At 39.9% G+C, this 18,383-nt stretch overlaps 1 protein-coding gene across 3 annotated transcripts; it reads left to right on the top strand.

Moving 5' to 3' along the window:
- ZNF322 (zinc finger protein 322) lies at positions 3,019–18,383 on the top strand. Of its 3 annotated transcripts, none has more exons than XM_021099812.1 (3): positions 3,019–3,191; positions 4,179–4,266; positions 14,011–18,383. In XM_021099812.1, exon 3 carries the CDS (start codon positions 14,193–14,195, stop codon positions 15,399–15,401), a length of 1,209 nt encoding a protein of 402 aa, XP_020955471.1. In that variant the 5' UTR covers positions 3,019–3,191; positions 4,179–4,266; positions 14,011–14,192; the 3' UTR covers positions 15,402–18,383. The 3 variants fall into 3 exon arrangements, with proteins under 3 accessions (XP_020955471.1, XP_020955472.1, XP_020955473.1); XM_021099813.1 differs by having other exon boundaries at positions 3,019–3,333; XM_021099814.1 differs by lacking the exon at positions 4,179–4,266.

Here is an 18,383-nt window from a genome sequence, read left to right as displayed (position 1 = left end):
CTGTTTCCAGTGCCCAACTAGATCATAGGGTAGAATGCAAATTGCATGAATTTTAAAGACAAAATGAAGGGCCCAAATTAATTTTACAACTGTGACAAGCCACTCTGAGGCACTTGTTCATTCTCCTATTGCTTGGTATACTTCTGTGGGAAAATGTGAGGTAGCCTGGGAAATCAGAAGGTGAAAAACAGCAATGCTATTCTATTGGAATTGTTGAAATTAACATGGTGATTTATTTTCTAAAAATATATTACTGGCTTTAATATTTGGGTAAAATCAGAAGATATTTCTTGTGAGAAGAAGATAACTCCTCTGAAGCAGGGTTCTGGTGAATGACTAATAGAACAGATGAGAGCCCGATGAATTCAGCTCATTGGGGTTCTTCCCTTCAAATTCTAAAAGTAAGGCTTTCTGAACAAGACCAAAGCCATGCAGATATATTTCCCTGCTCGAATTTCAGATTCCTTCTCCCATTCAAGGCTAACTCCTCTCTGTATTGCAGACCCCAGCCTCTCCTATCTTCTAAGTGGCCTCTCTACATCAAACATCCCTTTCCTGATTCCTCATCCTATTAACTTTTTTCCCTTTGGCAACATGTTAAAATCTCCCCCACCCTGAAGGCCCTGCTCATTTTAAGTCCTGTGTTCTATGTTAGACATAGTCTGTCTTTCTTCATCTTCATAGCCAAGCTTCTTAAAGAATATAGGACACTGTCTTCATCCCCTATTTACCTTTCCACCCACTTCACAGTAGCTGCCCTTACTAAAGATGAAAATCTCTTGATTCCTAAACTCCACAAAGCCTCTATTTAGAGAGGCAGGATAGGGTAGTGGTAATAAGAACAGATTCAGAAGCCAGACTACAGGCTTCCAACCCCCATCCTGCCTCTTATCAGCTGCATCGTCTTGCCTAATCACTTATCTTCCTCATCTATAATATGGTGTTATTGTGAGGATTAAAGCACACAGGGTTGTTGGATGATTGAGCTAATACCATAAAGTGCTTGTAACAGTGCCTAGAACACAATGAATATCACGTAAACCTTATCCAGTATTCTTTACCATCTCTTCTGATCTCTTCATAATATTTGACATTGCTCTCAATAGCCTTTAGCTCTATTCCCTTGGTTGCCATGACCCATTTTTGTTCATGTTCTTGATCTCCTGACTGCTCCTTATTATAAGTCTCCAGGCTTCCTGTTTTGCTTCTCTCTATACCTACAACTAAAAATCGTACTTCTGAAGATTTTAAGTTTGGGGGTAATTGAGCTATTCCATGAATGAATTCTCAGTTCCTACAATATAAAGTCCATTAGTTGAAATCACATTAAAATATCTGACTTAGTTCCAATCTTCTATTCCAGTCCCATCTTCAACTACTTACTTCTATTCCTTCAAGCTTCACCTCATGCCCCATGTTCTACAGAGTCATGTCTGACCCACTCTCAAACAAATGCTCCTTTTCTCTGCTTCCACACTACCTAATGCAACTTTCACCTCTACCACACCATTTATGATACCTGCTGTCTCCACAGCAGGTTGTGAACCAATAGAGGAATAGGATTGCGTCTTTCCTGCCTTAAATTCCTAATACTCAGCATGATGTCAGGTGAATTGGAAGCACTCAATAAACATTTGTTGAGTGAATACCACAATGAATCTAATGAACACTTTGCTCAGGTCAGTGTATCTTTAAGGAAAAAGCTGAACAGTTCAACACTTACTGATACTTTCTTATATGCAGTGCAGGGATCAGAACTCAGTTCACTTAATTCTTGTTTCAGTACATTTCTACAATACAGTCACCACTCTTGATGTAGCCATATTTGTACAATGATAGCAAGCATGAGCTCTGGTGGGACTGTTCAAAATTTCAGATTCACTAGTTAATAAATGTGTGATTTTGAGTAAGTTAATCTCTTCCTGCACCAGTTTTCTCCTAAGATAAAAATAATAAACATCTCATAGAATTTGTTATAAGTTAGATAATATATGGAAAATGCAGAGAACAATGTCTGGAACATATACTCTAAAGTATTAAAATTATTCCAAGTATTAAAATGGCTCTGGATAGAATATTTTGGGCCTACTTGGAAATTTTCATTAAAAACAAACATAAAACTAAGGTGCAGATCCTCTGGGAAAGAATTCCAGAATTAGGAACATGATTAGTTAATCGTGATTTAACTCATTAACCCATATGAATTAACTATATAACTGTTAAGACCCTCACCATTCCCTAACCTCAAGTTTTTTCTTCCCAATCCAAGACCTTGGTCACATTATCCAGGCTTCAGCCCTCTACATTTCTCATACTCATCCTTTCCTTTTGATGTCTGAGGGCTTTTAGGAAACTTCTTTTTTCATTGAAAGATTGAACAGTAGGAGGTATTTTTATATATACATACATATGTTTATATATTTACTTCATTCTGAAGGAAACCTCATTTCTGCTACAACCCAAACTCAGGATATTACTTAAGATGATTCTAGCCCAGAAACACAATCAGAAATGGCTGAGAAACCTCTTACTATCAGAGCAGTCCTATCCTCCTCCGCAGTTTTCTCCACCCACACAAAGACAACACCACCCCCCTTTTAAAGCATTTCATCCATCTCTCTGGCCACATCTTCGGTGACAGTGCGCTTCCACTGTGCTTTGGGATCCTCTATTTCTTCCAGATCCTTCGGGGTGTTTTCCTCAGGGTCGGCGACATCCATCTCTTTTGACGCTACTCCTGCTTCGAAACCTCATTCAGCAGCCTTGAGGAAACAGAAGTCGGCAACTAATATTAAACAGCTTTGCTTCTCCTTAGACAAGTTGGCAGCGAGGACCTCTCGTCAATCGCGGACATTCGCCGCGTCAGAAAGAACCCCTAAGTAAAGTCCTGGCCCGCTCCGCCCGGAAACAGTAAGGGCCCGGGAGCGCAGGCGCCCCGGGGCCCCGCCCCTGTTCCAGAGGCTCGGCCCCTATTGGCCCAGAGGCCGGGGGTGGAGAGCCCTAGTTGCTGAACCAGGGATGATCATGTGATTCGCGGGGGCGGGGCTGCGCCTGCAGCTTCCCGGCCAGGCTGAAAGGACAAGGGTAGCTCGCCTTGTCGGCCCTGAAAGCGCCCACTGGATGGCCTGGCCCCAACTGCTCTCGCCGAGCCGCGCAAAGGGAGCTGCTTCTGGCTCTCGTTGGCCTCACAGGTTTGCTTTCCTTCTTTTCCCGAAGGTGGGCCCTTAGATTCACTGCCCGCAGTTTGCGGCCGCCGGGAAGCCCAAATCCGAGTGTCCGGAGAGTAACCGGAAGTGCCGTTCCAGGCGGAGGGGCGGTGCCGCTGCTGCTGGGGTAAGCGCGGCCCGCGGGGCCTGGGAGGGGCATGGCCTGCGGAGCCAGGGATGGGGCAGGAGTCCAGCGGGACCGGAGACACCCCCCCCCCCCAGGCCTCTGCCTCGTAGGAGCAGCCCCCGTTGCTCGCGACCCTGTGGGGTCTGGGAACCCCCTGACGGCGGACTGAAAGGTGGTCAATGAAAAGTTGAAAGAAGAGAAGCTTAGTACTATCGTTCCTGAAGATAATAATAGTAAACACTGCCAGACAGTTTTCTAAGCGATCTGTGTCTTTTATTTTGGGGGAAAAAGCCCCTATGGACGTTGAATGGAGTTCCCCACCCACCGCCCACCCGCATCTTTAATGCAAATTGGTCATGTTGCAGTCGAATCTGTATGCAGGGAATCTGGTTTGATTACTCGAATGACCATTTTTGGAAACGGCGTTATATATAATTTTGTATCTTATGCACTTATCAACTGCATGTTGAGGTTTATAGTGGTAGAACAAGGGTCATTGACCTCAGAAGTTGCGGTAATACACTTTACGGAGAAGAAAAATTAGAACAAGTAGAACAGGACTCAGGGCTTTACTATGAAATTAAAGTTAGTCCTTACTCAGAAGGGTTCTGGATGTTGGGAGCTGTTTGCGAAGGGATCGATGGCTGCTAGTGTCAGGTACTTCTTGCAAGAAAAACAATGTAAGCAAAGGTAGAAAAAAGTAAGTTATGGTCGAAGGATATTGATTAGAGCGGGGAGTATAAATGGGACCAATTTTTTGATGTCTAGCTCCAGAAAAATGATAAATTTCGTTTTTAGAAAATAACAAAAATTATTTTCTACGTTATTGATTTTTTTTTCTCTAGGAGAGGGAAGACTTGAGTGTTGGGCTTAGTTATGGTCTAGAGACCTTTTGGAGCCAAAAGGAAACAGTCTTAAGTCTCTGTTGTTACGGTAAGTAGTATATCAAGCTGTATGTTTCTATATAAATGGTGGATTTTTAATGAGGGAGAGGAGGCTGGGAGAGGACAAGAAGGAATGGGAAAAGATACACTGAAAAAGGGAATGACCCTTTCTTAGTTCTTGAGATAACAGAGTGATAAAACTGAGTTCTCTCCTGCCAATTTAAGTGTGTTTTCTACTGCTTTCCAGCATGCTCATTCACAGTAGGCTTTTAGTAATTAATTTGTGATTGATTTTCAGCCCCCAAAAGGCAGTATGCTCAATTAACTTAGGCAGGCCTTGGAGTCAGAAGATAGAGATTTAAATACTGGCCCTGCTGCTGAGTTCTTGCTTGGTTATTTAACTGCCCTCAGCCTCAGGTTTTCTGTAAGGTACAAACATGGTATTAATACCTATTTCACAGTGTTCTTGGGAAGATTAAATGAGATTATCCATGTAATCAAGGAAAGATAAAGGAGATAATTCCTAACCTAGGGCCTGATACAGTAAGCATTATCTGTTCTTTAGCTAATGCTTTATTGACTTTATCTGCTTGTCCCAGACATCCCTTAACTGTAAGGAAAGCCTTGGACTTTGAAGTTCTATGCTCAGCCTGTCTGCTTGGACTTAACATTGCCTGCCTGCCTGCCTATTCTGTACATTCTGACCCTAGCCATGGAAGAGGGGAATAGTCTTTTCCTAGGATGACATAAGAAAAACCTCTTAGAGAAGGATCTTTGAAGGATATATTTGAGTTTGCCAGATAGACCAGTCAGGGCTACTTGTTTAGCCTGTTATATTGTTGCTGGGGCCCAGAGGATGAGGATGGCTCTTTTTCGTTCTGATATTCACTCATATTTTTCCTTCACTCAACAAATATATCCCAGACCCTTGGAATATTGCAATGAACAAAAGACAAAGTGCTAACCCTGAGAAAGAAACAAATTAACAGATATAAATATATACCACAAAGTGGGGTGATAAGTGCTCGGGAGGGAAAACAGGCTGGGGGGGGTATAGCTATTTTCGATAAAGTAGTCAGGGTATACATCTTTTTAGGAAATAGTTTTCAGTTAGGACTTGAATCAAATCAAGGAACAAGCTATTTGGGGGAAGCGCAATCTAGGCGGAAGGAGCAAGTGTAAAGGGTCTGATGTGTTCTCTGAGGCTGAAGCTGGGTGGAGGTACCATGTTATGTAGAGCAGTGAAGACGTGAGATTTTATTCTTAGTGTGGTAGGAATCAGTTACAGTATTTTGAACTAGGGAAGGGTCATGATTTACTTTAAGTTTTGCCAACCAGACTGTATTTTATTTTCTAGGTACTGACATCTAAAAGACCAAGATATGAATAAGAAAATGATTTCCTTATTTTTCGTTTTTCTTCTTGGTGCCCTACAGTTTATTGGCTATTTAGGACAAATATGATACCCTGGGCTGATAAAATTAGGGAACATTCTAATTCATTTACCAAGCTCTGACCATGCTCAGTCTTTTATTTCCATTCCGCTCTCCTTTTTACCTTAGCAATAATACATATTTTAAGAGATGAAACTCCCATAAACCTACCATCTTAGAGTGGGTATTTGTTTATATGGCTGCATATCTTTACTTAGTTGTGATTCTGAATTCTTCCTTTTCCTCCTAACATTTCTCCATAAATGTTTTTCTAGTTTTTGCATAATCTTCCTATTAATCATTAACTGTTTGAGTTATTATATTATTTAGTTAATTATTTTAAACGGATTTTGAACAAGGCTTTGCATAAGAGGCAGACACAGAGGATGGGCTCAAATATTAGAGTTTTTGTGAATGTAAAGATGAAATTAAGAAAATAATAGAACCTATCATTTATTGAGCGTCTCTTGAGACCCAGGCATTGAGCCAAGTCCTTTATTGAAGTGTCTTAGCGCTCATAGCAACTCTGTAAGACAAGTAACTTACCTATTTTATTAAAAGGGAAGTTGATGCTAAAGGAAGTAACTTACCCAAGTTCTCACAGCTACAAAAGAGCTCAGTGAGAATTTGAGCCAAAATCTGATTCCAGAGTTTGAGCATTCTTTTTTTTTTTTTTTAAAGGGCTGCACATGGGGTATATGGAAGTTTCCAGGCTGGGGGGGTCTAATTGGAGCTACAGCTGCCGGCCTATGCCACAGCCACAGCCTGCGCCACAGCCACAGCCTACGCCACAGCAACGTGGGATCCGAGCTGAGTCTGCGACCTACAGCACGGCTCACAGCAACACCAGATCCCTGGCCCACTAAGTGAGGCCAGGGATCGAACCCACATCCTCATGGATACTAGTCGGATTTGTTTCTGCTGCGCCACAATGGGAACTCCTGAACATTCATTTTTAACTAGCGTAATATGCTGACTCTCAGCTCCCATGTTCCTAAAAAACAAAACAAGGAGTTCCAGTTGAGGTGCAGTGTGTTAAGGATCTGGCTCAGATTCAATCCCTGACCTGGGAAGTTCCATTAAAAACAGCAATGACAACAACAAAAAAGATATGCTTAAATTTTGGAATAATTTCAGATTCACAAAAAAAGTTGCAACATAATACGAAGACTGCCCATATGCCCTTCACTCTCAGTTTGTGAATGTTAATGTTTTACTGTGTTTGTTTTATGAGTCTACTTATTTCTCTATACATACATGTACCTATATGTATATATTTTTTCTGAACCTTTTGAGAGTGAGTTATAGACATAATGCCTTGTCTCACACTATGAGAGAATTAAGCCCTAAAGTCCTAAGACATGCTGAGCCCTAAAGTCTTAAAAAATTCAGTCCTAATGTAATGAATTAACTTTTCTCCCATGCAGGTTCAGTGCTACTAGCTATGTGCCATCCTTGGGAGAATTAAAAAATAGTTACTCAAATCATTTTCTGGAGGGCTTCATTCTTTCCCAGAACTCTAGTTGAGAAAGCCTGTCCTAAATACTCAATTGTTTATTTCCTAAAAATGAGGCTGTTATGTTATTACTGTTAGCAAAGTCAGGAAATTAACATTCATATAGTACTATTATCTGATCTTTAGAACTTGTTTTAGTTTAGCCACTGTTCCACTATTGGCCTTTTTAGAAAAAGAAAAACAGGTTTTTTTTGTAGTCCAAGGTCCAATCCACTATCACCCATTTCATTTAATTGTCATATCTTTATTGTGGAATACAGCCTTAGACTTTGTCTTTTATAATCTTGACTTTTTTTTTTGCTTTTTAGGGCCGCACCTGCAGCATATGGAAGTTCCCAGGGTAGGGGTCCAATTGGAGCTACAGCTGCCAGCCTGCGCCACAGCAACAGCAACGCAGGATCCGAGCTGTGTCTGCGAACTACACCACAGCTCACAGCTCATGGCAATGCCGGATCCTTAACCCACTGAGCGAGGCCAGGAATCCAATCCGCCTCTTCATGGATTCTAGTCAGGTTCATTACCACTGAGCCTCGACGGGAACTCCCTTGACATTTTTAAAAAAGAGTTTAGGCCATTGTTTGGCAGAATTTCCCTCAATTTGGATTTGTCTGATGTGTCCTTGTGGGATTCAGGTTATATACATTTTGGGCACCATGGCACTGTATTGATGTTCTTTTCTTTGCATCAAATTAGGAGGTAATTATATATCTTGTTACTGGTGATGTTAACTCTGATCATTTGGTTAAGGTGGTGTCTCCCATGTTTCTATGCTGGGTTTATTTGGTTTTTATAAGATTGTTAGAATTCCCATATGAAATGCTCTGGAGTTAGTGCTTTTTTGTGGAATACTTCCATAATAATTTTCTCAATTTAATCTGTGCATCTTGGTGTTTTAAAAGTGTCTCTAATAGGGTCGATTTTGGTAAACTGTTTCATAAATGTTCAGTAAATCGTTCCAGTCTGTCTCATGGGTTATTTGTATGGAAGTTTGCAAAGAAGTATTTAAGACTATAAATATTTCTTTGATCACTGCTTTAAATTTCTCCCTTAGATTACACTATGTAATATTTTCAGCTACCAGTGTTTAAAAATTCTGTCAGTTTCCCATTTCCCCACTGAAGAATTCTGTTAATATTATTTCCTCATTTGGGTGAGGCTTTGCATTTGACATTTCAATACATCTCTAGTTCTACTGCAGAGTGTTGTTTATGTCGCTTTATGGAACTTACTGATTCTTTCGTTATGACCTAATATATGACAGGTTTTTCTAGTTTGTGTATGCTTGAGAAGAAAGTTTATTTCCTTTTATCAGGGTGTAAACCTTGATAGTTAATCCAGAATCTAATCAGATTTTTAGGCCTTCTACATCATTATTTATCTGGGATCTATTTTGTAAATCTTTTTCTGACTGAAGCAGTAAGTTTTCTTATTATGAGTGTTTTATTTCTTGGTATCTACTGTAGTTCTTGCTTTATAGGTGACTGCTGTGTAATTTCATATATAGATAGTCATAACTATTATAAATTTTATTGTAATTATGGTTTTCAAAATCAAAAGATGTCCTTTATCATGTTTAATGCTTTTTACTCTACTTTGTCTAATACTGTGAATACAAGCCCAGCTTTTCTCATTTCTCTTTGCCTGATATTCCTTTTCCTATCCCTTTATTTTTAACGTTTCTGAATCACATTTTTTTCAATGTCTCATATATAGTTGCATCTTGCTTTGTGAGCCACGGTAAGAATCTCTTTTAATATAGGTGAGTGTAAACTCATTTAAATTTATTGATGTGATTGATATCTTTGGCCTCAACACTGTCTTATTATGTATCTGCATTCTAGTTTTTTTCTACGTGGTATGTTTTCATTCCCCTTTCATTAAGATTTTTTTTGGGGGAATGATTTTTGTTATAATGGCCACCTTTGTACTTAGATCTTTTTTAATGCTTTTAGTCCCATTTTCTTATTGAAACTTTATCTAACTTTCTTTTAGTTTTTAATGGAATTCTTTAATTCCTACATACCATTAATGCAGTAATCGGTGAAGTTATTTTACTTCATTCTTGCCCTCTTTCTTCTCCTCCTATTTTTTAGTTGAATTGTTCCTGTTTTATTAGTACACAAAGTGTTAATAAGATTGCTAGGAGTTCCTATCATGGCTCAGCAGAAATGAATCTGACTGGTATCCCTGAGGACACAGGTTTGATCCCTGGCCTTGCTCAGTGGGGTAAGGATCCTGCATTGCTTTGGCTTGGCGTAGGTCAGTAGCTGCAGCTCTGATTCAGCGCTTAGCCTGGGAACCTCCAAATGCTGCGGTGTGGTGCTAAAAAGAAACAAACAAAAAAAGATTGCTAAATTCAGGATCACTTTACTATTTTTGTCATTATGGTAAAGTTTTGTTTTTGTTTTTTTAATTGGATGGCATTTTTAGATGATAGTGAGGAGGTTAGATCATGCTTTTCTTTCTTTCTTTTCTTTCTTTTTTTTTTTCTTTTTAGGGTTACGCTTGTAGCATATGGAAGCTCTCGGGCTAGGGGTCTGATTGGAGCTGCAGCTGCTAGCCTACACCACAGCCACAGCAACGCTGGATCCAGGTCGCATCTGTGCCCTACACTGCAGTGTGGGGCAACACCAGATCCTTAACCCACTAAGCAAGGCCTGGAATCAAACCCACATCTTCACAGACACTATGTCAGGTTCTTAGCCTACTGAGCCACAGCAGGAACTTCCATTAGATCATGCATTTTTACATTTTCCTTTTAAAAAAAATTTTTTTTCCTTCATCCTGAAGGACCTTGGATTTCTCTTTCACTGTACAGTCCAAAGGGTTCCTCTCTCTTCTTTTTTACCTCCTCTTTCTCAAAGAATTACCATTTCTGGTACTTGTCTCTTCAAGTGTTATATGCATGCCAAGTCTCTTCCTTATATTCCGTTCTGATGAGAATTCTCTAAATAATTTTTTTGTGCTTAAAATGGGTCTTCTCTTTCTGGCAGTGAATTTTAGGTTGATTTTTGCTCACCGCTAGCCCGAGGCCTCCTCTCTTTACCCCACCTTCCTGTATTGCTCTTTCTTTTGTTGGTAGTTTGCAACTAGAATGCGAAAGAGTGTTGGCTGGGATTTGGTGAGGGTTTTGTGTAGTGCCTTTGTTTTTCTTCTTGTTAATTTCTTTTAAAGGATGTGCTGGGAGATTTGCATTTCTGCTGCTATTATTACCCCTCTCTAAGTTTGTTTTTTGTTCTTTATATTTCATTTTCCAGAGATGTTTTGTTCTTTCTTTTTCCGTATTTAAGTTAGCTTTCCATCCACTGGCTGAAATCAATTTTAAATCATTGGCACAGAAGGTCGTAGGTTTTCTGAAAAATCCCAGTTGAATTACATTTATGATTTCCCTACATTTCAGTCTTTATTGAATTCAGGCTAGGGGATGCTAAGGGGATTAAAAACAAAAACAAAAATAGTAAACTCACTGCTAGTTGGGTTGCCTTAAATTTTAGTCTTCCTTGATCTGTGTGCTATTTGCTTTTCAGAGCCCTCAAATAACTGGGCCATACATACTATCCAGATTTCATAGTTGCCTTCAGTGGGAGAGCAAGGGTGGCATGTATTTATTCCTTACCTAGAAGTGGAACCATGAAACATGTCATCTTAATACTGGCATCTATGGAACAACTATAGAGAGCCTTAGCTATATGTCCCCATATGTTATCTGTGTCTGAGTAGTTCCACTTTTGCTTCTGATCCTCAACAGAAAGATTGTTGAGGGAATTGAAAGTTTCAGTGACCCGGAATAAGGCAGGTTTAAAGCTGCTGAAGGAAGAAATCAGTGGACATGTCTGTGTTCTCTAACTTTGTTTTATGCCCATATATGACTGCCTCCTGAATTGTTTATGGCTGAAATAAAATCAACTTAGACTGTTGTAAATTTTGAGTAACCAAAATTGAGAGATTGCGTGTCCTCCAGTGAAGGAAGGGTGCTGATACTAAGGTGGTGGTTTTGTTATAGTCCCAGCATATTTTGTATGGTCTGTTGTACTTGGGATTGGGGCAGCCTGTTCTGTGGGGAAGGTGATGCCTTGGTGTCTTCAGAATACCACAGTGATTTAGTGTTCAGAGCCCTTTACTCGAATGTTGTTAGAATCCCAGAGAAGCTATTGATTTGTGCCAATGGTTTTAAAGTTCTTTATTGTCCTTTTTCTCCAGAGAGTCATATGGGATGGCTAAGGACAGGATTATTCTCTTCAGAATTGAATGTAAGGAATTGTGTAAGGAAACCTATCTGTTCTTTTTTAGGAAACTCTAGTTTACCCATTTTTAGGTACTTTGAATGAAATGATCTGGTGCTAAATCCTCTGATATATGAGTATTTATCCTTTTCTCAGCAGTAACAAGTCCGACTAGTATCCATGAGGATGTGGGTTTGATCCTTTGTTCTCGCTCATTGGGTTAGGAATCCAGTGTGGCCGGGAGCTGTGGTGTAGGTCACAGTTGCGGCTCGGATCTCACATTGCTGTGGCTGTGGTGTAGGCTGGCTCCAGCTCCGATTAGACCCCTAGCCTGGAAACTTCCATGTTCTGGGGGTGCGGCCCTAAAAAGACAAAAATATGAATAAAATCCCTGTCTTTTATAAAGGGCTCACAGTCTATGGAGAAAAATAAAAGAGGAAAGGAAAGGAGTGTTGTAAATGTGGATGGAGGTGTGTCAGAATTTAAAATAGGAGAGTCAGGCATAGGCTTGCTGAGAATTTGACAGTTTGCTAAAGATTTGAATAGGGTGAGAAAGGGAGCCCTGAAGATCTAGAGGAAGAGCACTTTATCCAGAGAGAGGCTACACCCAGACCGTGAAATGGGAGTGGACCTGGCTCATTTGAACAGCAAGGAGGCTGAGGTGACTGGGGTGCAGGAAGCACAAGAAGGGCAGGCAAAAGAGTCAGCGTGGTCACTAGGAGTCAGGTTGCTTTGGGGCTCTAGTTTCTAATAGGAGCAGTTTTGGTGGGATGGTGAAGGTGAGTGTTTGCTTGGAGTATGTTGCAGAAACTTTGGAAGAATGAGAGTTAAAGACAATGAACAGATTGATTTCTTTTGAGGAATTTTACTGTAAAGAGAAACAAGTGGAACAGTAGCTTGAGGGTGAGGTGGTTTAGAGACGTTTTCTGGTTGGTTGTGCTCTTGTCTTAGGAGAGAGGTAATAGCTAGTTTGCTGATTAGCGTGACCCAATAGAAAAGAACAAAGTGGTAATGCAAGGGAGGATTGAATTGCTGGAGTGATGTCCTTGTGTAGAAAGGGGGTGGAATCCAGTGTGCTGATAGAAAGAATGTTCTTAGATTGAGCAGGTGCACTTTATCGTCCACAATAATAGAAGAAAAGGTGGTTTGCATGACCACACTTACAAGAGCTTGGTTGATGTAGTGGTGAGAGCAGGTGGAAGTGTGTTCTTTTTTGTTGTTGTTATTTTTATGGTTTTGTTTTTTGGCTTGCCTAGATTTTCTAAGTAAAATAGGAAGCCAAGACATCAGTTTTTACTCCTTGGCTGAGGGTGGGGCTTTTGAATATATGAGGAGAAGGTCAAACATGAAATGATCACTGAAAAGAGCTAAGTGTGAAGCATGTGGAAAATGGAGTTTCGTCCCCGCTGTTTCTCATGTTTTTTCTTTAGTGTATTGTTGGCAGGTTGATAAATGTAATGACTTATAACTCCCTTTTCTTCTCTGTTGAAGCAGCCCTGCATTTTTCTTTAGGATTAGTCTGTATTTCTGCATTTCATATTGGCCTTGAATCTTTAGTCTAGTGGTGTAGCCCTGGGAAAAATAGGTCCTGAGTAGAAAGGATCTCAATGTCTTTCTCTTCTCTCTCTCTCCTTTTTAATCTCCTAGTCCTTTGAAAATGTGGCTGTGTCCCTTACCTAGGAGGAGAGGAGCCATTGGACTCTGGGCAGAGGGCTCTTTTCAGTAATATTATGAAGGAGAATTATATAATTGTGATCTTTGTGTGTAAGGATTAATTTCTTTAAGGTGCTCAGTCCTTGGGTCTTTTAATATATGTGCATCCCACTAAACAGGAGAAAACCTTTTCCTTGTCTCTTCACTATACAAAGAAAAGCATCATATAGTAAAAGCAAGTTTGAAGCCCAGGCTTGTATCTGTAACCAGAATTTTTTCTTTTTGAACAAGGTTTTTGCTCAGATGATCACACCAAAGTAGAGTGTTACGCCCCCTTACTGTTATTGGAAGAGCTAACACAGAGTGCTTCCCATGAGATATATGGTGACTGATTTGTAATTCAACTCAATGATTAGTTTATTTACATTATTAATCCTGTTTATAGATGAGGAAACAAGATACAGAGTGGTTAAGTAACTTGTCTGACATGACACCGCCAGGATGATGGAGTCATAGGAGCTTTTCTTTCTCTTTGCACTGGGAATTCTTTTTTTTTTTTCATGTATTTTGTTGTTGTTGTTACGCACTGGGAATTTTAACGATCACTAATCATTTCCTTCCATACCTTTCTACAGAAAGAGTTACATAAATATTCATAGTCCCTTTCCAGTTGCTTTCTTCATGAGTAGAGATATTAATTACTAGATCTGTCTTGATTACTAATTTGAAGCAAGGGCAAGAGGAAGAATCCTGGTTTGGAGATCACCCAGGTTCATTAAAGAAACAATTCTTTCTGTGTTGCTGGTCAGTTTTTTATTAGCCAAGAGGAAGACTCACAGCTTTAACTCTGTTAAACCTAGAGCACTTGTGGACTCTGATGCCGAAACTCTCTTTTCTGAGGCAGTTTTAATTTTGAGCATTTTTATTAGTTATAGGAATATAAATAACATTTCTTCTTTGTTTCACAGGGTTGGTAATAACAAGGAAAGAATTAGTGTATAGGATGCTGGAAACTTGTAGAGAGGAACTGCTCGTGACTGAAAGGCCTAAAACAGATGTATCTTTCAAGTGCTTATCAAGAAAATGACTATGGAGAACATGATGGGTCAAGAAGACCGGTGGAAAACTCCCTAGGAGAGAGCCATAGAAAATGTACACTTCCGAAGAAAGATATAACCAGAGAACTCAAAAACGGAAAATATATCATGTATGCCCTCAGAAGGGTAAAAAGATTTTTATTCATGTGCATGAGATTACTCAAATAGATGAGCAGATCTACCAGTGCCTTGAACGTGAGCAGAACTTCTGTGAAAACTTAGCTCTTATTATGTGTGAGAGAACCCATACTGGGGAGAAACCTTATAGATGTGATATGTGTGAGAAAACCTTCATCCAAAGCTCCGATCTTATTTCACACCAGAGGATCCACAATTATGAGAAACCTTATAAATGCAGCAAATGTGAGAAGAGCTTCTGGCACCACTTAGCCCTTTCAGGACACCAGAGAACACATGCAGGTAAAAAATTCTATACGTGTGATATCTGTGGCAAGAATTTTGGTCAGAGCTCCGACCTGCTTGTCCACCAGCGAAGCCATACAGGCGAGAAACCATATCTGTGTAGTGAGTGTGATAAATGTTTCAGCCGAAGTACAAACCTCATAAGGCACCGAAGAACTCACACAGGTGAGAAACCATTCAAATGTCTGGAGTGTGAAAAGGCTTTCAGTGGGAAATCAGATCTTATCAGCCACCAGAGAACTCATACTGGTGAAAGGCCCTACAAATGTAACAAGTGTGAGAAAAGTTACCGACACCGTTCAGCCTTCATCGTTCATAAAAGAGTTCATACCGGGGAGAAGCCCTATAAGTGTGGTGCCTGTGAGAAATGCTTTGGCCAGAAATCAGACCTTATTGTACACCAGAGAGTCCACACAGGTGAAAAGCCGTATAAATGCTTGGAGTGTATGAGAAGTTTTACTCGGAGTGCCAACCTCATCCGGCACCAGGCAACTCACACTCACACTTTTAAATGCCTTGAGTATGAGAAAAGCTTCAACTGTAGTTCAGACCTTATTGTGCATCAAAGAATTCACATGGAAGAGAAACCACATCAGTGGTCTGCATGTGAGAGTGGCTTCCTTCTGGGCATGGACTTTGTTGCCCAACAGAAAATGAGAACTCAGACAGAGGAGTTACATTACAAATACAGTGTCTGTGATAAAAGCTTCCACCAGAGCTCAGCCCTTCTCCAACATCAGACAATCCACATTGGTGAAAAACCGTATATCTGTAATGTGGGTGAGAAAGGTCTTGAGCTCAGCACTCCCCATGCATCGGAAACCTCACAAATGTCTTGACTGGACAAGAAGGTGTAATACCATAAAAAAATACATTTACAATGTAAGAAAACTCCTTAAGATGAAGACCTCTAAGCAAATCTCAGACTTTGCTCAGAGCTCAGATTTCACTGGGGACCAGAGAATCTACGATTGTAGGAAGTCAAAAAATGGTTTGCCCAGAGAGCTATCCTTGCAGAACCTTACCAGTCACTCCAACGAGAAACCTTACAAAGGACCTGAGTTTGGGAAAACCTTTAGTTCAAGCTGAATCTGATTTCCCATAAGAGGATTCATACAGGTGGGAAACCTTAGAAATTTGCTGAGTGTGAGAAAGCCTTCTAGCAATGCTTGCCTCTCCTCATTTGATGAGAATTTACATCAGAGGACACCATTTTACATGTCCCGTGTCAACAGTGCCTCAGGCAGTATGTACATCTCATTGGATGTCAGAAAACCCAATTTGGGAGAAACCCCAACAGGTGTGAAGAAAGCTTCTAACAGAACTATGACTTTCTTAGCCATCAGAGAAGCCATACTGGTGAAAGTTTGTATTTATTTGTCTAGAATGTGGCAAAAGCATTGGTTGAAGAGCCTTCTTGGGTTTGCAAGAAAAAAACCCAATCTGAGAAAAGACCTTATGAATTGTCTGAATGAGAAAAGCTTCCGTCAATGATCAGCTCTTGTGGTACACCAGGGAACTCAGATAAGTGAAAAATCCTATACATACCTGGAGTCTGAAAAAAGCCTTGCTAGAAACCCTTACCTTATTGGGCCCCAAAGAACTTACTCTGCAGAGAATTTTCTTCTAGTAAGAGATCTGACTGTGGTCTGTGTATGTTTAATAGGCCTGAGAAGAATTATTCTCATAGTTAGTTGACCCATATAGTAGAGATGACTTTTAATGGAGTCAGTATGTAAACAGTTTGTTTTTAGATGCCCAGAAGCTTGTTCTGGGAGGAGCTAGGGCAGGTCACAGAGACCTGATGGGTAACTCAGGTAAAGATGCTTTTCTTTTATCTGAACCACTTCATGATTGCTTTACTTTCAGTTTTTAAAATTTGGAAATCCAATAAAGGAAAGGACTGGAACCTTGAGATAGAAGGTGTGGCATGTGTTACTGTTGGGGAAGGAAGTATATTGCTTTTGCCTCTGTTGATTTTTTCATTCTTGACTAGACTGGGGACTAGAGTGTTGATAGTAGCTGGGAACTTTTGCTGGTTGTGAAAAGAACTGAACAGCCAGGGAGTAGTTATCCTAGATCAAAACTCTCCCCAAAGTTTCCTCTTTGGAGGGCCAACCTCATAAAGAGGCAGAATACTCAGCTTTTTTACTTGGTGTGAAATGAGGCACACCCTCAAAAGTTTCCTTTCCCCAAAATATCTTTCAGATTATTACTGGTATTTGAAATTTCAGCTTTACGGATTCATTTCTTCTCAACTCAGATATGCAAATTCCAGGATAATCCTTATGAATTGCTGGTATCCATATTTTTGTGACTTCATTTTTCATGTTTAAGTGATAAGATAGCCTCATCAGCTCCTTGAAGATGATTAAGGGAAAACTGAAAGAAAGGTTTAAGCCTGAGTAGCCACATGGAAAACATATATTAGTGGAGAGGCTAGGCTTTGATTTTGAGTATCCTGACTCAAAGGCTGTTTGTTTGTTTGTTTGTTTGTTTTCATTCCATTATCTTGCTGTTTATAGCACATTCAAGCCCCATAACAATATACCTTTGATTTATTTCGGTTCTGCCAAGGAAAGCAAGAATACTTTTTATTCCCAAGGAAAGGATTGCAGTCACCACAATATAAGGTATATGTTTGTCTTGTAATGTTGGATTCTAAATGCTAGAAAGGAAAAATATTTGGCCGATTCACCAGAGGTTCAAAGATAAACACTTAGCTCCAACCTGACAGAATAATTACGATTACCTCTAACATTCTCCAGAAATACTATAATTAATCCAGGGATCTTTAAGTGGGCACTTCTGAGGTCTTTTTCCTTCCCTCAGATTAAAAGACGTTTAATATAAATACTTAAGATTCCTACAGTATTTTGGACTGTAGACTGGTGAATAAATATTTTGGGTCCTCTGGTTTATCTTAGCAAATCCTGAACTCCAGAGAGCATTGGTGTTCAGACTCATGGAGGTGGCCAATTGCTACAATGCCACCTTGCATAGAGTTCTTAGCTTTGATCCTAATGACTGGTTGATGACCTTGAAAATATTAGGGTCAGTGGATATAGCTCATAGTGATAATAAGGAATCTGATTCTTGGGTGTTTTTTTTTTTCTTTTTTCTTTTTTCTTTTTTCTTTTAGAAAACAGATGCTGGAAGTTCATTTGATCTGATGTGTTTTAGTAAATTTCATAACTAGCTCCTAACCATGATAAGTTACTCAGTGTTTTAAAATGCACAAGATGTATTTGTTTCTCTTGGGTGAAAATCATGCCTATCACTAGTATATGTTTGACATTTGTGATTCTTAAAATAGTATTGGATTTATGGCATGGTGGTGATGAAAATTAGTCCTTATGGCTACTTGTTAGTCACTAGAGAGAACTTGGAGAAGGGAACAGAGTTTATGTCTTTGGCAGGGCAATGACTTACCCCTTCTTTCAACTAATCTTAATGGTAATTGTCCCTAGTCTAAGTAAATGAAGGGCGGACCATCCCTCAAACAGAGAACTTTGGGGTATGAAACAGGTCTGAGGGCCTTTAACCATGGGGGGAAAAGGTGTTGGTATTACTCATACAGCATAACCTGAGGTTGGAAAGGACCACTTGGGAGCCTGTAACCAAAACTAGAAGGTAACTTCTGGAATGGATGGAGGTTCTCTTGAAACAATGCCAACGTAAATCTACCTCAGGTAAGTAGTTAGAGTAACTTTTTTAAGATTTCAGACCAAATGAGACACCTGTATTCAGTCAGTGTATTCCTGTGCTTTAATGTTTTTGTTTTCCCTTAACTCTTAAATAAACGTTGTTCTGAAAAACTC

This window comes from Sus scrofa, chromosome 7, assembly GCF_000003025.6.
Source record: "Sus scrofa isolate TJ Tabasco breed Duroc chromosome 7, Sscrofa11.1, whole genome shotgun sequence".
Taxonomy (NCBI): Eukaryota; Metazoa; Chordata; class Mammalia; order Artiodactyla; family Suidae; genus Sus; species Sus scrofa.
The sequence above is the reverse complement of the archived record's forward strand: the minus strand, read 5'-3'. Positions and strand labels throughout refer to the sequence as shown.

Bases quoted from the DNA above. Each gene is read 5' to 3' on its own strand.
- ZNF322 (XM_021099814.1), top strand. From the start codon at position 14,193: ATGTACACTTCCGAAGAAAGATATAACCAGAGAACTCAAAAACGGAAA.